Source organism: Rhinoraja longicauda, chromosome 15 (assembly GCF_053455715.1).
Source record: "Rhinoraja longicauda isolate Sanriku21f chromosome 15, sRhiLon1.1, whole genome shotgun sequence".
Taxonomy (NCBI): Eukaryota; Metazoa; Chordata; class Chondrichthyes; order Rajiformes; family Arhynchobatidae; genus Rhinoraja; species Rhinoraja longicauda.
This window is the reverse complement of record NC_135967.1, coordinates 33,635,518-33,654,222: the sequence shown is the minus strand read 5'-3', so window position 1 is coordinate 33,654,222 and position 18,705 is coordinate 33,635,518. Positions and strand designations below refer to the sequence as shown.

Here is an 18,705-nt window from a genome sequence, read left to right as displayed (position 1 = left end):
AGAAAAGTTAAATAGTCAATTGAATTATTTATTAACTGAATAGGCCAAAATCTGTGTACAGCAATGTCTGAGGAATAATTATGAAACGAAAAAATCTTCCCCCACATAAAAATATTTCCATACAAGTGATTTTAAACATTGAGTATATTATTTGTTTCTGAAAGACATTCAAATGAAAAGTAACACTCTGCAAATGTAACTTTACCTAAGATGGTCACAACACACACGTTCTTTCTATGAAAGTAAAATTGTGTTTCTCCAAATGTTGACATTTCAATGGAAAACTGCATTTTCAAACAATAGTTTTAGCTGGTCATTCACAAAATAGAGGAATTTACAAAATTGCAATATGTACAGCATAAAATGTAACCAGTAGAATCAATAGTTTTGTTTGATCATAATTGTCAAAACACTAATCATGATATCTCTTTTGTTCAAATTCCCCCCACAAAGGCAGTGACCCTTTGATCAGTTTTTGAAATACAAACCATACTGCAAATTTAGCCGTGGCCTCTCCATAAGAATCCAGATACTAAATACTCACAGGTTATATTTCACTGCATTGTTAATCACGGTTGAAAATAGTTCTTACCCAGGATTTCTCGTTTAAAATACTGAAAGAACAGGAATTGCTGGTTCAGAATACTGAATCAGGTAAATAATCAAAAAATTATGAATGATAATATATCATTAACCTGGTAAGAATTAGAATTACAGAAGGTAATACTTTTATTGGCAATTGGGAGAACTATCATGATAAATGCAAATCAAATTAAAAACACATTTGTACAGAAAGAATCAACATATTTTCCACAAACAAATAATCTCAATTAACCACCCAAGACAAGTACAAATAGCTACAGCTCACCAACATTTTTACTGTGAGGGTGTATTTCCAAAATATATCAACTTTACAATTACTTATGCTCTGAAGTATTTTTTACTTCATTACTAGCAGTCCTTTGCATTTTGAATCTGGGAGTGACAGCTCGAGTATCATTCTTACATCACTCTGGATTTCCAAGTTCATTCACTTTCCATTTTCTTGTTGGCTATAACCTTGAAGTAACATAACATTGGGCAGACAAGTATCCAACTTTTCCATAATAGGTTGGTGACTTAATCCATCCTTGTATTCGTAAATTCAAAGTGCAATATTCTGTTCAGCCTGGAATTAGGCAACGTTTTTAGTTGCTTACGTTTAAAAAAATAAGTACTGTGATAACAACAAAACAATGGCTTACATTAAAGAAAAGGTATTTTAAAAGCTACAATTACACCAAGGGCTGTAGATTTGAAAGTAACAGGCTCATCAGCTGCTAGATACAAATGTTTTCTGCTAGAGTGACAGGATTAATTTTAGTTTTGGGGAGCTATTGAGAGCAGCCATTTAAAGCAGTGATATATAGTCTATGACACATATTCTATGATACACAGTCACTGATCATGAACATTCTTTAGGGCTCCCACATGAATAATAAAAATTCAAAAACTCTTTTTACATACAATCTTTTTACAAATTCCAGGAACCACCATATATACATAGTTTTATGTGTTTTGGCATGAAAAACAACCTGTGATAGACTTTGTATTTTCTCATAACTTTACAGACGATTCCTATCCATTGTAAAAAAATTATTGTAGGAATATAGCAAATAATCCGATCGTATCTTCTCTTTCAAGTGCAAAGAAATGTCATCATGACATTTGCCTCCATTGAAATCTGCCCGCATGTCGATGATATTAACACTGGAGTTGAAGTTACTTCATCTTGCAAACAGGTAGTAAAATGTAATCATCAGCTCTCGATATCCGAGTCCAAGTCACTGTCCCCTCCAATGGAATGAAATTCTTCACTATCATCCTCGTCTTCACTCAGTTGAACCTCGTTAAGAACACTTGGACCGTGCCTTTGTTCATCATCTTCATCCTCCTCATCTGACAACTCATAATCACATCCTCCACTGCTGAAGGTCATATCCTGAGTATTTGACTTCAGTTCAGTTTCTTCATAGCTCTCATAACTGGAGAAAAATAAAGCTGTATTCAATTTCAGAGAAAAATGATTTGACGAAATCAGGAAATAAGTAAAGTTGGACCTAATCAAGCCATACAATGACCATAAATTTGTAAATATCTTGTTCATTTAGAGTGCAGTAATTTGTTAAATATCATTTTCTATTCAAAAACCATTTTGATTATATCCCTGGTGCCTGCATGGTTGCATATGAAATATCAAAACTGCTCTTCAATTTTATATCTACTTGTTACACTGCAGAAATGATTGGTTTCAAGGCAACTACCAAAGACAAGGTAAAAACAACTACCTTAGTAAAAGAAATCATCCTTGACAGCTATCTGAGATTTTATCCCATCTCTCAATGGTTTCCTCACTACAAATTGTGCCTTTTATCCCAGATGATACTTTACAGGGCAGACCAACGTTTTGTTCCAGGTTCAAATACTGTAGCCAAATTTTAAATATTTAGATTCACTATTTCTTTCTATCCGCCAGCTCAGTTCTGATCAAACATCATCAGCCTGAAACATTAACTCTATCCTCTCTCCACAACTGCTGCCTAGTCGAGTATTTCCAGCTTTTTCCCATTTTTATTTCAGGTATCCAGCATCTATAGTTTTTGTATTTTGGCCTATGTTTATGTTTACCCACTGGACAGTTTTCACATTTTGTCCTACCTCATTGCACTCATAATTTATGAGTTACTTTTATTAAATGTAGTTGCTGTCCCACACCACATTATATTCTACCAATGATCCTGAAAACACATTTCTGTGTGTTTGTTACTCAACAGAATATTTGCTTCATCATGATTTGTCGAATTATTGAGATCCCATGTCTGTAAATGGTAATATAGTCAAGAATAACCAACTGTTGAACTTTGTAAGTACATGGTATTCATGGACAAATCTGAATGTGCAAATCCAGAAAACAATAATTGGGGGGAGCAGTAAATTCAAAGCTTCCTGCAGCTTTTCCAATTTTTTGATCAAACATAAAGGATTTTTATTGATTGAAGCAAACTGCAACTTGAAATAGAAATTAACCCACCCTATTCAAATAATGTTACCTTATATTACTGTCTTCCATGATCTGGGAAGTCTCACCACCATCTCCCTCATAAGACATCATACTCTCCTCATTTTCTATTCCCATGCATGTGTTCTCAGGTATTAGATGAAGTTTTTTTGGTCGCATGGCAGTTGTTTCAACCTCAGAGTCACTGCCACTCTCACTAAGTTGAATGGCTGTATGAAACAAGGAAGGATTTGGAAAATAGGTTTTACTCATTGGTGAACCAACAAAAGTTCTTAATACTGCATAATTCAGAGAAACTCATTGCATCTGGAAACAACTCTACTGCACCTGGAGAATACGTAATAAAAGAATATATGGATCAATTTAACATAAAAAATACAAGGAACTGCTATTTGCCAATAAAATAGGAAATCACCCCAGTGCATATTGTTCAAAATAATTTGACATGCCAACATCAATGCGCCAAGAGATTCCAGAGAGTGGTTGGGACCAGAACTCAGTGTCATGGTGGGAGAAGCAGAAACTCTCACTGCATTTCAGTAAAACTTGGATATGTACTTGAAGAGCTGCACACGACAAGCCAATACCAGAGAGAAGCACATAGATGCAACAGAATTCTTAAAATGCTTTCAAAGGAACTTTATGGTTCAGTGTAGCAAGTCCAAAAAGAGTGTGGGTGTTGGAGATGAACCTCAGGCAAGTGGAATGTGGAAGAGCAATGATCCTGATTTGGTTATATTTAGCATAACTATGAAAAAGGAGAAAGACAGAATAAAAAATTCAATATTGGGCAAAGACCAAAATATGATTTGGTTAAAATAGTGGACAGGAAATGACCACTTGAAAGAAAACCAGTGTCACATAAGGGAGACACTCGAGTATGAGATGATTAGTGTTCACACCAAGTTTGTTCCCAAAAATAGTAAAAGGCACTTCTCAAATCTTGAGCCCCAAGTATTTCAAACATAAAGTATAGGACCAGGCAAAAGAGGCTAGTTCTACATGTGGTACCTATTTGGAAATATTATTATTATTTATATTTATCATTTGGAAGAATACTATTACTCTGGAAATCATAGTGGCAAACAGCATGGAAATTGTTGCATCGGCCCACTGAGTCTGAGCCGGCTATTATGCACCCATTTATTATATTTTATTTGGAAACAAGTGGACCCGTTGGGCCCAAAACACTCCTGCATTGGTGCAGCACCCTCTCCTTCCCCACTCCTACTCCCCTCCCCCACTCTCTCCCTGCCCCCCTTTTCCCCCTCCCAATCCCTCCCCCCCACCCCTCCTCCTCCCTCTCCCTACCTACCTCCCTCTCCCCCCTTCCCACCTCCCTCCCCTCGCTTCCCTCATCCCCTCCCCCCATCTCCCTCCCCCTCCCCTCGCCCCCTCCCTCTCGGGTTGCCTCTCCTGCATTGGTGCAGCACCCTCTACTCCCCTCTACTCCTCTCTCCCCTACTCCCCCCATCTCCCCCACCCCCCGCCTCCCCCTTCCCCCTCTTCCCTCCCTCCCCCCCCCCCCCCATCTCCCTCCCTCCCCCACACCGTTTTGGCTGAGTTCTCCAGCGGCCATCTTACGTAAGTCTAGGCACGTATATGGCACCCATTTTACATAAGTATAGGCGCGGATCTGGCGGTCATCTTACGTAAGTATCGGATCAACTGGCCCTGACTGCGCATGCGCGTTTTTTAATAAACTTTAAAATGTGAATAACTTAAAAAATATAACACCGATTTCAATGAAACTTCTTCCATTAGCACCAAAGGAACGACGGTGAGTAAGGTGGGCCTAAAATTGTCACGCTGTCGTGTGCTGTTTTGGCTGTAGTTCAGGAACAAACAAACAAACGAGAGTTTTAGTATATAGATAGATATTACATTTCCATCAACCCCCAGATCATACCATTCACCTGCACACGAGGGACAATTTACAGTTGCCAATTAACATCCCATCTTGCAAGTCTTTGGGACAGGACAGGAAACATGTGCCTCCTCTGCATGGTTACAGAATAAATGTGCAAACTCCATGCTTGCAGCACCAGAGATCAGGAATGAACACGGGCTGCTGGAGCTGTCCTACATGGTTCAAAGTTTGAGTTAAATTGTCAAAACAGCAAGGAATAGTATGGAGCATCCTACTTACACGAGAATGGATTATCACCTTCTTCCTCTTCACTGTGATCCTCATCCTCTCCATCTGACATCAGTAAATCTTCATACAATACACTTGCCTGACGCTGTGGTACAGAGATCTCATCCTCATCTTCCATTTCACATACTCCCTCAGATACTTCCTATCAAAGAACACAAAATATTTATGGTTAAATTAGAAATGTACAAAATGTAATACAAAGTCAGATGAAATATTCAAGAATCATAACAAAATATTACATGCAGAGAATGGTAAAAGTCACTTGCTGGGGCAGGGGTTTTTGGTTTGCCATCATCGTCTTCCTCAAAACCTTCGACATCCACATCAGATTCCTCCTCACCTGTTCTTAAGCGTCCCTCACGGCAATGCCCCTAAGAAACAAACAACTACATGAAACTTGAATACTTTAAAGGACTTTCAGCCAGTAGAATCTCAGGCCCAATCCCTAGTCAATGCAAAGGAAATTGTGTTCATCCCCAGTAACTTAACGAGTGCTACTTTTAGCTTCACTATGTGTTTTAAGAAAATATTTTGGGGAAAAAGACCCTTACAATTTATCTGCAGTGACCAATGCTCTATTATATGTACAAATGGTCAGAGGCAGGATTGCTGATATTAGTCACACATTTTGTTAGTGCTGAGTAATACCCTTTTTACAGAAGATAGAATCTGATTTATACCCTTTTTAAAGAAGATTGATCTTGATGCTTTCTGAAACTCTGTGCAGTGGCTTTGATGATGGAAATTTGATAGTTGGTAAAATTAAATTATTTGGAAATAATAAACATTAGGTGTAGAAACCGTAATTTCAATAACCCAGCTGTACAAAGCTCTCAATCCAGCCTCCTGACCGTCCTTCAAGGCTATATATTGTAAATATTTATATTTAAGTTAGAAATACCTATTATTTTTTAGCTATTTTAAGCGACAGTAATGTAATTGAATGCATGTAGTATTTTCATTCCATATTCAAGTGAAATAATACTGTAATGTTTTGATTCTGCCTAAAATAATGATGTGTACTGTAAACAAAACAAAATTTTATAAAGTAACTTTATCAAAGATAAAATCAGAATTAGTTGAGCAGTACTTCAAGCCTTGAATAAAGTGAAAAAACACCTCATGCCGATTTTTAATTAACTACCTAAATATAGCCTGGTTTTGTACTATTTCCAGAATTATCAAAGGAATTCAACTTAAGGGCCCAAACTGTAACAGAATCCATTTCGATAAATGCAATAATTTGGGCTTAAAATACTGTTGAATTCCAGGGGGTTCATGATGATTCTGAAAAATAGCAGAATTGCAGAAAGCAAAAAACTTGCTATTGTTAAGGCCATACAGAGTTAAAGCACCAAAAATGTTCACTATCTTAACCCTGGCATGAAAACAATTATACATTGTGAAAGAACAAAGGAAGACGCAAAACATTTTGTATCTTGAATCATGAAATAACCCAGGCAAGAATGTAAACCAATTAAGAAAACATATATATACATCAAAAGACACTAAGTACTGGAGTAACTGCAGGTCAGCCAGTGTCTGGAGAGCATCCAGAAATGCTGATTGACTTACAGAGCTACTCCAGCACTTTGTGCTATTTTTTAAAAACCGGATCTGCAGTTCGTTGTGTCACCTTGTTTTAAGACTGACCTGAGGAGTATGAGGCCCTGGGGTCAGGGGTTCAAGACCATCAAACTCTGCAGCATCAAGCGCAGCCTCCTTGGCAGAAGCAATGTCTTTTTCCAGTTGAGTCAGGTGTTCATCATACTATTTTTATTTAATGAAAAAAAATCAAAAACAAAATGAACCATCGTAATCAGCTAAATTTAAGCTGTGTCAACTATTTCTTCCTAAGATCCAGACTTACTTAGAACCATTCCACTTATATCAAGCAGACAAAATTTTAAAAGTCTGCTACCATCCATTACATCAGCTATAAATTGATCTATCGAACTGCCAATGTTGACTGTTCCAAGTGTACTTCAGAATTAGAGACTTAAAGGTATGCAGAGAAATCAATCTGTGTCTTCTAGTGGCCATGCATGCATTTTACTGACGAACTATTCTTATTTCTAACAGCATTGTGAATTTTGATACTTTTATGCAATACAAAGAAGAAAAAATGATTTGTACATAGATCAGGCAATAAAAGGATTGGCCTCAATTTAGCTTCCGACAAATGAAAATTGTTGTTTTGGGAGGAAAAGTCTGGAACACTATTAAAAGATAAATCACAAGATCGCAATTTGGAAAGAAAAGACCATCATTAACAAACAAAAGCAAGGACTTCCAATAAATTTCAACCAGGTGATAACAATCAGAAAGGTTCAAGTCATACAGAATGGAAACAGGCCCTTTGACTGAATTCGTTCATGCCAACTAAGATGACCATCCACACTAGTCCCACCTGTCTGCATTTGGCCTATAACCCTCTAACCCTTTCCTATCCATGTACCTGTCCAAATGTCTTTTAAATATTGTTATAGTACTTGTCTCAACTACCTAGTCTGGCAGCTCGTTGTATATACCCACCACCCACTATGTTTCTTAACTGTTACAGGTCTTTTATAAAAAGTGTTCAATTCACTGATGTTTATTGCTGTGAAATTGAATTTAAATTAAGGGTGTTTGAAGATTTCTACCTCAGACAAAGTCTGATGACAGACATTCACAATCTCCTGGCCAGTTTTTGTATATGGACTATCTGTGCCTACAAGTGAAAAAAAAGAAACAATTGGTCAATACATTTGTTTGCCTAGGACAATCACCTACCGTGCATACAGTTTTATTAATGACATGTATAACCTCATGTGCAAGCAATATCTATTATACAAACAGAAAAGATTATGGTATTGTTATGGAATCATTGAGAGATACTGCATGGAAACAGGTCCTTCAGCTCAGAGTCCACACCAACCACTAAGCACTCATTATTACAATATGTTTCAGCCCAAATTCCCATCAAACATCCAGTAGATTCTACCTCTCATTTACACACTAGGGGAAAGTTACAATAGCCAATTAACCTACCAACCCATGTTGCAGGAGAAAACCAGACCTTACAGGGGAAAGCACATGGACAGAGAATGTGCAAACTCCACACACAGCACCTGTGGTCGGGGCTGACCCAGGATCACTGGCATGTTGAGGCAGAGGCTCTTCTATTTATGTAACTGTTATCTGCTAACTTTGTAAGTTTGGCACATGGTACTTTATGCTAAGATTCATTCTAGTATTTATAAAGATAAATGATTGTTTTTTAACAAAGTTGCACAATGACAATTGATATTAAACTTTTAGTATGATTTAAGTAAAGATTGGAATCTCATACTTTATTCTGGATGCATGACCAGATAGATCATAAAGCTCACAAGTATCTTTGTTAATAATATATATTTTGAATATTGTGCATAAAATGAAAAGGTGATTGATTGTAGGGAGTGGGAAACTAAATACTGAGAATGAAGTAAGAATTGAAAATGCTGGACATATTCAGCAGGTTAAGCAGCATCTTTGAAAAAATTAAAAGACAGTGTTTCAGATTAAAGACACCTCACCTGAACTGGGAAAATCAGTTTGTTTTATATTGCAGAGGGTAGGGACGGATTGACAGGACAAAGGGTAGGGCAAGGCCAAGGTTGTCACGAGGATGCATTACAGAGGTCATCCAGTAAATGGGTCAGAGTGGGCAGTTAGAGAAAGAAAATGAACAAAAGCTATGAGATGGAGAGTGGGAATACAAACAGAAAATAGGTGCAGGAGGAGGCCATTTGGCCCTTCGAGCCAGCACCGCCATTCATTGTGATCATGGCTGATCGTCCCTAATCAATAACCCGTGCCTGCCTTCTCCCCATATCCCTTGATTCCACTAGCCCCCAGAGCTCTATCTAACTCTCTCTTAAATCCATCCAGTGATTTGGCTTCCACTGCCCTCTGTGGCAGAGAATTCCACAAATTCACAACTCTTTGGGTGAAAAAGTTTATTCTCACCTCAGTTTTAAATGGCCTCCCCTTTATTCTAAGACTGTGGCCCCTGGTTCTGGACTCGCCCTACATTGGGAACATTTTGCTTGCATCTAGCTTGTCCAGTCCTTTTATAATTTTATATGTTTCTATAAGATCCCCTCTCATCCTTCTAAACTCCAGTGAATACAAGCCTAGTCTTTTCAATCTTTCCTCATATGTCAGTCCCGCCATCCCAGGGATCAATCTTGTAATTGAGGCAGCTGCACTGCCTCAATTATAAGGATGTCCTTGCTCAAATTAGGAGACCAAAACTGTACACAATACTCCAGATGTGGTCTTACCAGGGCCCTATACAACTGCAGAAGAACCTCTTTACTCCTATACTGAAATCTTCTTGTTATGAAGGCCAACATTCCATTAGCTTTCTTCACTGTCTGCTGTACCTGCACGCCAACTTTCAGTGACTGGTGTATAAGGACAACCAGGTCTCGCTGCACCTCCCCCTTACCTAACCTCATTGAGATAATAATCTGCCTCCTTGTTTTTGCCGCCAAAGTGGATAACCTCACATTTATCTATATTATAGTGCATCTGCCATGCATCTGCCCACTCACTCAACCTGTCCAGGTCACCCTGCAACCTCCTAACATCCTCTTCACAGTTTACACTGCCACCCAGCTTTGTGTCATCCGCAAACTTGCTAGTGTTGCTTCTAATTCCCTCTTCCAAATCATTAATATATGGGGTAAACAGTTGCGGCCCCAACACCGAGCCTTGCCGCACTCCACTCGCCACTGCCTGCCATTCTGAAAAGGACCCGTTTACTCCTACTCTGCTTCCTGTCTGCCAACCAATTTTCTATCCATGTCAACACCCTACCCCAAATACCATGTGCTCTAATTTTAGTCACCAATCTCCCGTGCGGAACCTTATCAAAGGCTTTCTGAAAGTCTAGATACACTACATCCACTGGCTCCCCATCATCTATTTTACTTGTCACGTCCTCAAAAAATTCCAGAAGATTAGTCAAGCATGATTTCCCTTTTATAAATCCATGCTGACTTGGACTTATCCTTTTACTGCTATCCAAATGCACCATTATTACCTCTTTAATAATTGACTCCAGCATCTTTCCCACCATAGAAATCAGGCTAACTGGTCTGTAATTCCCCGTTTTCTCTCTCGCTCCTTTCTTGAAAAGTGGGATAACATTAGCTATCCTCCAATCCATAGGAACCGATCCTGAATCTATTGAACATTGGAAAATGATCACCAATGCGTCCACTATTTCTAGAGCCACCTCCCTGAGGACCCTGGGATGCAGACCATCAGGCCCAAGGGATTTATCATCCTTCAGTCCCATTAGTCTACCCAATACTATTTCTCGCCTAATAAAAAATTATTTCAGTTCCTCTACCCCTCTAGATCCTCCGTCCTCCAGTACATCTGGGAGATTGTTTGTGTCTTTCTTAGTGAAGACAGATCCGAAGTAACTGTTCAACTCGTCTGCCATTTCCTTGTTACCCATAATAATTTCACCCGTGTCTGCCTTCAAGGGACCCACATTTGAGTTTGCTACTCTTTTTCTCTTAACATATCTAAAGAAGCGTTTACTGTCCTTCTTTATATTCTTGGCCAGCTTCCCCTCGTACTTCATCTTTTCAGCCCATATTGCCCGTTTTGTTACCTTCTGTTGTCCTATGAAAGTTTCCCAATCCTCTGGCTTCCGGCTACTCTTTGCTGTGTTATACATCTTTTCTTTTAGTTTTATTCCATCCCTAACTTCCCTTGTCAGCCACGGTTGCCTCCTACTCCCCTTAGAATCTTTCTTCCTTTTTGGAAAGAAACATAAAAATTATAAAGTGCACAGCTATAGGACATGTCCAGCAGGTCACTGTGCTAATGGAGAGTGGAAAAACTGAGCCAATATCTCAAATGGATGACGGAGAAAGCAAATTACCCGAAATTATAGAATTTGATATTGAGTATGGAATGTCGCAACATGCCAAGATAGATAATGAAATTATATTTCCTAAGCTTAAAGTGGGTTCCCTTGTAACAGTGCAGGGGGTCATGAACAGTTAGATTAATGAGAGAGAAAGATAGAGCTCCTAGTTACCGTAGCATACTGAATACAGGAGTGCTGCAAAGAAGTATCCAATCTGTTTGGTTTCTTCAAAGTCGGGGGGGACCACATTGAGAGCACCAAATGCAGTTCACTAAATTAGAATCACTCCTTCACTTGGAAAATGATTCAGGAATGGCAGGCATCACCCAGAAATGGCAGGTCACATTCTCCATATATGTTTTGGCCTGTTAGTAAGTTTGTTGATTCGCTTCTTATTTTTATGCCCTCCCACCATCACCGCACCCCAAGCCATGCTTGCCCTCCAAGTTATTAGTAACTGAGCAGGCAGTTAAGATATTTTTCTCAATATTTACAATCTCAAGATCCCATTTGACGGCTTTGGTTCTGTGACAGCAATTTTGCCTCTGCGGCAGAAGGTCCTGGATTTAGGCACCACAACAAATGCATTCTGACAGGCATATTGCACTCCTAAAGGATTAATTGTCAAATCAAGTTCCAGTCTCCCTCTTAAATTTGTCACATTCTCCCAATGCTTTGGACACCATTGATTGCCCCCAATAGGCTGGACAGTGGTGCTCCACAAAGCCATCACACAATCTGCAATTTGTTTCTCCTGTATAGTGGAGGCCATTAGCACTGGATGCACTATTTAAGATTGGAGGAACTACAATTGGAGGTACTCTTAGGGTACTTGGATGGTGGGAGAAAATTAAAGTAGAAAGTAATAAGACCTTTAAAATGCTCAGACAGCCTACTGCTATTGTTTCATTAACAGCATTTTAGTTAACCTTCTAACATTCCCTTTTAATCATTATCCTGTTGGGCAGTAACATATTGTACCAATGCGTAGAATCAATACTTGTCCATGTTTACTCTCCCTCTCACTAGATTTTCCTTTTGTCTATACACCATCAATCACGCAAATACCATTGTGATCTATTACTCTAACATTTATCAAAGGATTTATTTTGTGCCTCCTTCAAAAAATGTTTCGCGAGTCCAGGTGATCACAAATCCCCCAAAACAGACTAGCCTCTCCTTTTTTCAACAATCAAATTGTAAAAGGGCTATCCTTTTCCATTTTCAGGTTCATACCTTATCCATAATGCGGACAAGCCAAGAGGAGCTTCGAGATACAGCACGGAAACAGGCCCTTCGGTCCACCAAGTCCACACCGACCATCGATCACCCGTACACTAGTTCTATGTGCTCACACGAGGGACAATTTACAGAAGCCAATTAACCTACGTCTTTGAAATGTGGGAGGAAATCAGAGCACCTGGAGAAAACTCATTTGGTCACAGAGAGAAGGTAGAAACTCTAGAAAAGTTTTTCCTCATCTCAGTCCTAAATTAACTATTCTTAAACTGTGACTCCTGGTTCTGGACTCCCCCAACATTGGGAACATTTTTCCTGCATCTAGTCTGCCCAATCCCTTAAGAATTTTATATGTTTCTATAAGATTCCCCTCTCACCCTTCTAAATTCCAGTGAATATAAGCCCAATCGATCCATTCTTTCATCATATGTCAGTCCCACTATCCCGGGAATTGACCTGGTAAAGCTACGATGCACTCCCTCAATAGCAAGAATGTCCATCCTCAAATTAGGAGACCAAAACTGCACATAATACTCCAGGTGTGGTCTCACCAGGGCCCTGTACAACTGCAGCAGGACCACCTTGCTCCTACACTTAAATCCTCTCGTTATGAAAGCAAACATGCCATTTGCTTTCTTCACTGCTTGATGGGACTCCAATGAAAGGACAGGCCATGTGTTTTACCATTATATTTGATGCTGTTCGACAAAACCAGTTCCACATCCTGCAGGAAAACATCACGATTCTGATATTTGTGTTTGGAAATATTCTGCAATGGAACAAGGAAACATTTTAATAACTGCAACACAAAAGAAACAATCAAATGCATACATTATGACAACTATTTCTAAAAGATTTTCAATTTAATTTTCATACCTTTCTTACTGATTCAAGGTCCATTGGATTTATAATTACTTTGTAATAATCAGGAACAAACTTTTTATTAACGGGATGATGAAAGGGCCAGGACTAAAAGATGGAAAGAAAATTGTTCACAAAACACATCATTGCAATAATGAATGAATGAATGAATATGTTTATTGGCCAAGTATGTATGTACACATACAAGGAATGTGTTTAATTTGAATGTGTGCTTTGCAAAAGACAAAGAAACAGTCTGACTTACATCTGCAACAGCCATCATCTTTTGAGTGACAATATTATCCAGTATGAAGGAGAATGCAACCTGGTCATCGTCATCCAGAAGAGGATTGATAGCTTTCTCCAGACGGACCAGTTTATCTTCTTTCTAATGAAAGCAATTAACATTGTTATTATAATAGATTTCTTCCCAACTGATGCCATTACATTACAAACTAAGTGAATACAATTTCAAGTTCTAAAGTTGGTGCCAGGCATTAGGAACAGAATTTTAAATCCCTAATTTAAGTGATATTCTGGATTCTCTTCATTTAAGCCAATGGGGGGAACGGAGAGAGGCGGAGAGCAGACTTACCTAATGTTCAAAAGACAGGCAACTGTGCCAGAGATTTAAGCAGTAAATCTCGGCTGACATTCCTGTGCAGCATTAAACCAATTAATCTGAGGTGAATGTAATCCTGCGGTACGATTTTAAAAGAGACAAGGATAACTCTCCCTGAAGCCCAGGTCAATATTTCTCCTTACCCAACATCCACAATACTAAATATCTATAATTTACTGCCTTCATTTGGATAAAGTTGCAGTCACGTTTAATGATGATTACTTGTCCTCGGAGCTTTTGGTGGGAAGTGATAGATAGGGTCATTCAACCTCTGGATGTCAAGTAAATGAGTCATTCAACATCTCAAAAAATTATGCTTGAAAAATGTTCAATTTGATTCTCGTCTGTTATAAAGATCACTTCCACATGAGTATAGAATTCTCTCCAACATTACATGAAAAATATTTTAAACAACAATAACTGCTTGACAGAAAAGATTCTTTCAGAAAATTAACACATAACTCTTCTTTTATATGTACTTCCAATTTTATCTAATTCGTTTACACATTTTAGAGTCTGATCTTAAATTATTTAAAAAAACAGCTGCTATGGGTTGCAATGAGAAAGTGGTACTAAATAATCCAAAAGCCCAATGAAGCTGATGCAGTAAATCTGAAATGATAACAGAATATGCTGGAAATACTCATCTGTGAAGTGAGAAACAAAATTTTAAATTTCGGATCAGTGTTCTTGCAACAGAATCGAGAAAGGTTAGAAGAATTTCTCACATTTCCCAGTTCCGATCAAAGGTAATTGATTGACCTGAAACGTTTCTCTCGCCTCAAATACTCCCTGACCTGTCAACTATTCCCATTATTTTCGGTTTTTATTTCAAATTTACAGCATCTGCAGTTTTGTACTTTTTGAAGTCTAACAACTCACCTCTTTGAATTTCATGTCACAAAGGTCCACCATACTTTGGGCAATTTGAGTCAGAGGATGCTTCACACCTGCAGAGACAAACAGATGCTAGTAGAGCCACTCCACAAATCACTTCCATGGCATTACCATTATCTTGGCATTCCAAGATACATATAACCCACCATCCTCACACAACCATCATCATCCAACCCATAGACTTTAGATTTTAATTTAGATTTTAGAGATACAGCATGGAAACGGGCCCTTCGATCCACCGAGTCCACGCCGACCAGCGATCACCCTGTACACTATCACTCGTACACACAAGGAATAATTTACAATTTTACCTAAGCCAATTAACCTATAAACTTATATGCCTTTGGAGTGTGGGTGGAAACCGGAACACCCGGAGAAAACCCACGCGGTCCCAGGGAGAACGCACAAATTCATACAGACAGCATCCACAATCAGGTTCAAACCCTGGTCTCTGGCACTGTAAGGCAGTAGCTCTACTGATACACCACCCTGCTGCCTTTGACTTGGAAAATCTCTAATATAGTTACTTCCTGTAAAATTATTACACACTGTACTATTCAACTGAATGGAGCCCCAGCTCAATTATACAAAGCTACAGGTGATTTCTCCATCAGGTTTTCTTCAGATAAGCCATAAGCCATACAGTTTAAGCAAAATCTCCAACTTGTATCTCCTCTTGTAGTCTCCATTTTCAACTAATTATCTAATTTTCATTTCGCAGAATTTAGAGACTATTTAAGTAATTCAACTGTAATCACCTTGCTACAAAGAATGTGTGCCTTCATATTACTATCTGACCAATTATTGAAGTTTTATACAATGCCCACAATCACCTTTCTCAATTGATTATCCCTTAAGCATCTCAATCTAATGAATAACTGTGTCACATTTTAATTCCTCACAACAATTTTTTTACCTCATATCCTAGCAAATAAATATATTTATTTCAGTGCTTGTACATCCTTCATATATTGAGGTCCCCAAAAATATATATTATTTCTAATAAAGTCTAAATATTGTATTATTTAAATATTTAATTTAAAAGAAGCCCATTTCTGTCATATTGTACAATCTAATTGTACTTTTGATTTTAATGAGTGTATTCTTATTGTAGAAACAAGGGACTGCAGATGCTGGTTTATAAAGAAGGACACAAAATGCTGGAGTCACTCAGCAAGTCAGGCAGCATCCCTGAATAACATGGATAGGTGATGTTTCAGATCCCGACCCGATATGTCACCCATACATGTTTTCCATGGATGCTCCCTGACCCGCTGAGTTACTCCAGTTTTTTGTGTCCGATATTCTTAGTGTCTCTTTTGCTCTTCTGATCTACTTATAAAAACAGCCTTCACAATTATTTTCCTTTTCTTATTCTCATTTCACTATTTTTCCCCAAAAGTGCATTTGTGCTGTACCTGTTTGTTCATCCATTCTAATATTAGTTACTCAATTACTATGCACACAACGCTACTACCACAATTACTATTTTGGCAGAGCATTCTAGAAAGTATTGAGAAACAGAAGCACTCTGAAATGTAATTACAACTCTGTGAATTTATGCAAAGTTACTGCTCTCACCATTATAAGTAGCACAGTTTTTAACAATAAGTTCTACAAGCTCTCGGAATTCTTCCCGTGAATGACACATTCGTTTGCGGACATTCTCTCTCAACGTCTGCAAGTCCATTGGTTTAGTGATAATTTTGTAATAATCTTTTACAACTTTTGCATTAACTGGTGTATGGAATGGATAAGTCTGGCGGAGAAAGAGAAAAAATTAATGCAGAAAATGCAATGAAATTCAAGTGTCTCTTTCATCTGAACTAACATGTTATCTGCTGACACAACTACATAAAACAATTTAATAAGAAAACTGAAACTGAATACTATTATGCAACGTGTTAACTGAATGTTCCAAAGGGTTGTATTTCCAGTGGATACTATTCCAAGAAGGTTCAAATATTGCATTTTAGGGACTATCTGTCTCTAGCTAGTGTCCACTGCACCAATTTAAAACGTTTTCCATGATCCAGCCAAATCCATTACCGCATCAAGATTCCCCGAAGTGCCAGTATTGGACTCATACAACTCGGAAAAACTTTTATCGAATCAGTCTGAAATGAATTTTAATAAAGGCCCAAGGGAACAAGACCTCAAATTTAATTTCCTATAAATAGAGCATTAAAATGGATATGGATAGGGCCTAATGGCACCTGTCATTGGTTATTGAGTGGGGCAAGAGAGAACTTTACAAATAACTGTATCCTCCCGAGCCACAGGCGCGATCCCAGAGGACTAGAGAGTAGCCAATATTGTTGCTTTGTTTAAAGTGGGAACTAGCGATAATCTAGGTGATCCTCACATAGGTTGGAAGGAAGCTATTGGAAAGGATTCTTAAAAATAATATTTACACACATTGGTAAGATATGACTTACAAATTTGATTGAGTTTTTTGAGTTGATCAAAGTGATTGATGAGAGTAAGTCAGTAATTTGGACTGCATAGATTTTACTAAGACATTCGAAAAAATTCATCTTGTTAGGTTGATTTGTAAGGTCAAGATATATGGGATCCACAATGACTTGCTGGTTTGGATTCAGAACTAGCTTGCCCACACTGGACAGGGGATAATGGTGAAAGGGCGTCATTCTGGCTGTGACCAGTGGTGTTCTGCAGGAATCTGTTCTGGAAGCTCTGTTGTTAATGATATACATACATGACTTGTACAAAAATGTAGATGAATTGGTTAGTAAGTTTGCAGGACAGACATTGTTGGAGGTGCAGACAGCAAAGACGGTTGTCAAAGGATACAGCAGGATACATATCAGTTACTGTTATGGGGGGGTGGGGGAAATGGCAGATGGAGATAGTCTGAGCAAGTGTGAGGCGTTGGTTGCGCTTTGGGGAATCGAATGTAAGGGGAAAGAATAATATGGTACGCTTGCCTTCATCAATCGGGGTATTGAGCGTAAGAGTCAGGAGGTAATGTTGCAGCTGTATAAAACTTTGGTTAGGCCATATTTGGAATCTTGTGTGCAGTTCAGGCCACTCCATTTCAGGAAGAGGTGGAGGCTTTGGAGAAGGTGCAGTAGAGGTTTGCCATGAGGCTACCTGTATTAGAGGGCATTAGCTATAAGGAGAGGTTGGACAAACTTGGATTGTTTTCCCTGTAGTGTTGGAGGATGAGGGGAGACTTGATTGAAGTATATAAGTTTATGAGAGGTACAGAGATGGTAGACAGTCACAATCTTTTTCTCAGGGTGGAAATATCAAATACTAGAGGGAATAGTTTTAAGGTCAACGGGGGAAGGTTTAAAGGAGGTGCAAGTTTTTTTGCATAGAGCATGGCTGGTGCTTGGTGGTGGAAACAGATATTATAGTGGCATTTAAGAGTCTTTTAAAAGGGCACAAATTTACAGAGAATGGGGAGATATGTATTACATGCAGTCAGGCGAGATTAGTTTAATTTGGCATCATGTTCGGCTCAGACATTGTGGGCTGAAGGGCCTGTTGCTGTGATGTAGCAAGTTCTATGTTTCTAATAATTGGCCTTCCCCCTGATGAGGTTAAATTATATTACATCTATAAAACTCTCACATTTGCTAGGTCTCTTATGTCATTGATAATTCCTTCCAGTATGCTTGACAGGGTCACCATCGGGTCTGTCCGCCTTCTATGAATGGACTTGTGAGGTCTCTATTAAGAGAAAACAAAAGCAAAATTCAAGACCTTTGCAGTACGAAGAACTCTGACTAAACCAAGAATAAAATTCAACTTTAACTGAATAATTGCCTCATGTAAACATTTTGTTCCTCACCAGAAAATCTAGTGCAGAAGATAAGCACAAACTTTCTTTAAATTAATATTGTTGAAACAAAGATCATCCTACTTGGTTCCTGTCAAAACTCCTGTCAACAGTCTTGGTCTCCTGCTTGACTAAGTTTCAAAGT

The 18,705-nt window shown here is 38.5% G+C and overlaps 1 protein-coding gene across 3 annotated transcripts in view; it reads right to left on the bottom strand.

Annotated features, from left to right (window-relative positions):
• Positions 1 to 4: 4 nt before the first annotated feature.
• The window catches only part of taf1 (TAF1 RNA polymerase II, TATA box binding protein (TBP)-associated factor), a 68,427-nt gene continuing 49,726 nt past the window's right edge, over positions 5 to 18,705 (bottom strand). Inside the window, exons 29-40 of one of the 3 annotated variants that reach the window (XM_078412461.1) lie at positions 18,353 to 18,451; positions 16,334 to 16,511; positions 14,738 to 14,805; positions 13,499 to 13,621; positions 13,249 to 13,341; positions 13,057 to 13,141; positions 7,862 to 7,929; positions 6,870 to 6,986; positions 5,456 to 5,587; positions 5,208 to 5,358; positions 3,090 to 3,267; positions 5 to 2,024 (exon numbers count right to left, since the gene is read on the bottom strand). In XM_078412461.1, coding sequence (XP_078268587.1) covers positions 1,799 to 2,024; positions 3,090 to 3,267; positions 5,208 to 5,358; positions 5,456 to 5,587; positions 6,870 to 6,986; positions 7,862 to 7,929; positions 13,057 to 13,141; positions 13,249 to 13,341; positions 13,499 to 13,621; positions 14,738 to 14,805; positions 16,334 to 16,511; positions 18,353 to 18,451 — 1,518 coding nt within the window. In that variant the 3' untranslated portion in view covers positions 5 to 1,798. Of the gene's footprint in view, positions 2,025 to 3,089; positions 3,268 to 5,207; positions 5,359 to 5,455; positions 5,588 to 6,869; positions 6,987 to 7,861; positions 7,930 to 13,056; positions 13,142 to 13,248; positions 13,342 to 13,498; positions 13,622 to 14,737; positions 14,806 to 16,333; positions 16,512 to 18,352; positions 18,452 to 18,705 lie in introns of those variants that run through there. The other 2 variants (XM_078412462.1, XM_078412463.1) reach the window with 2 other exon arrangements.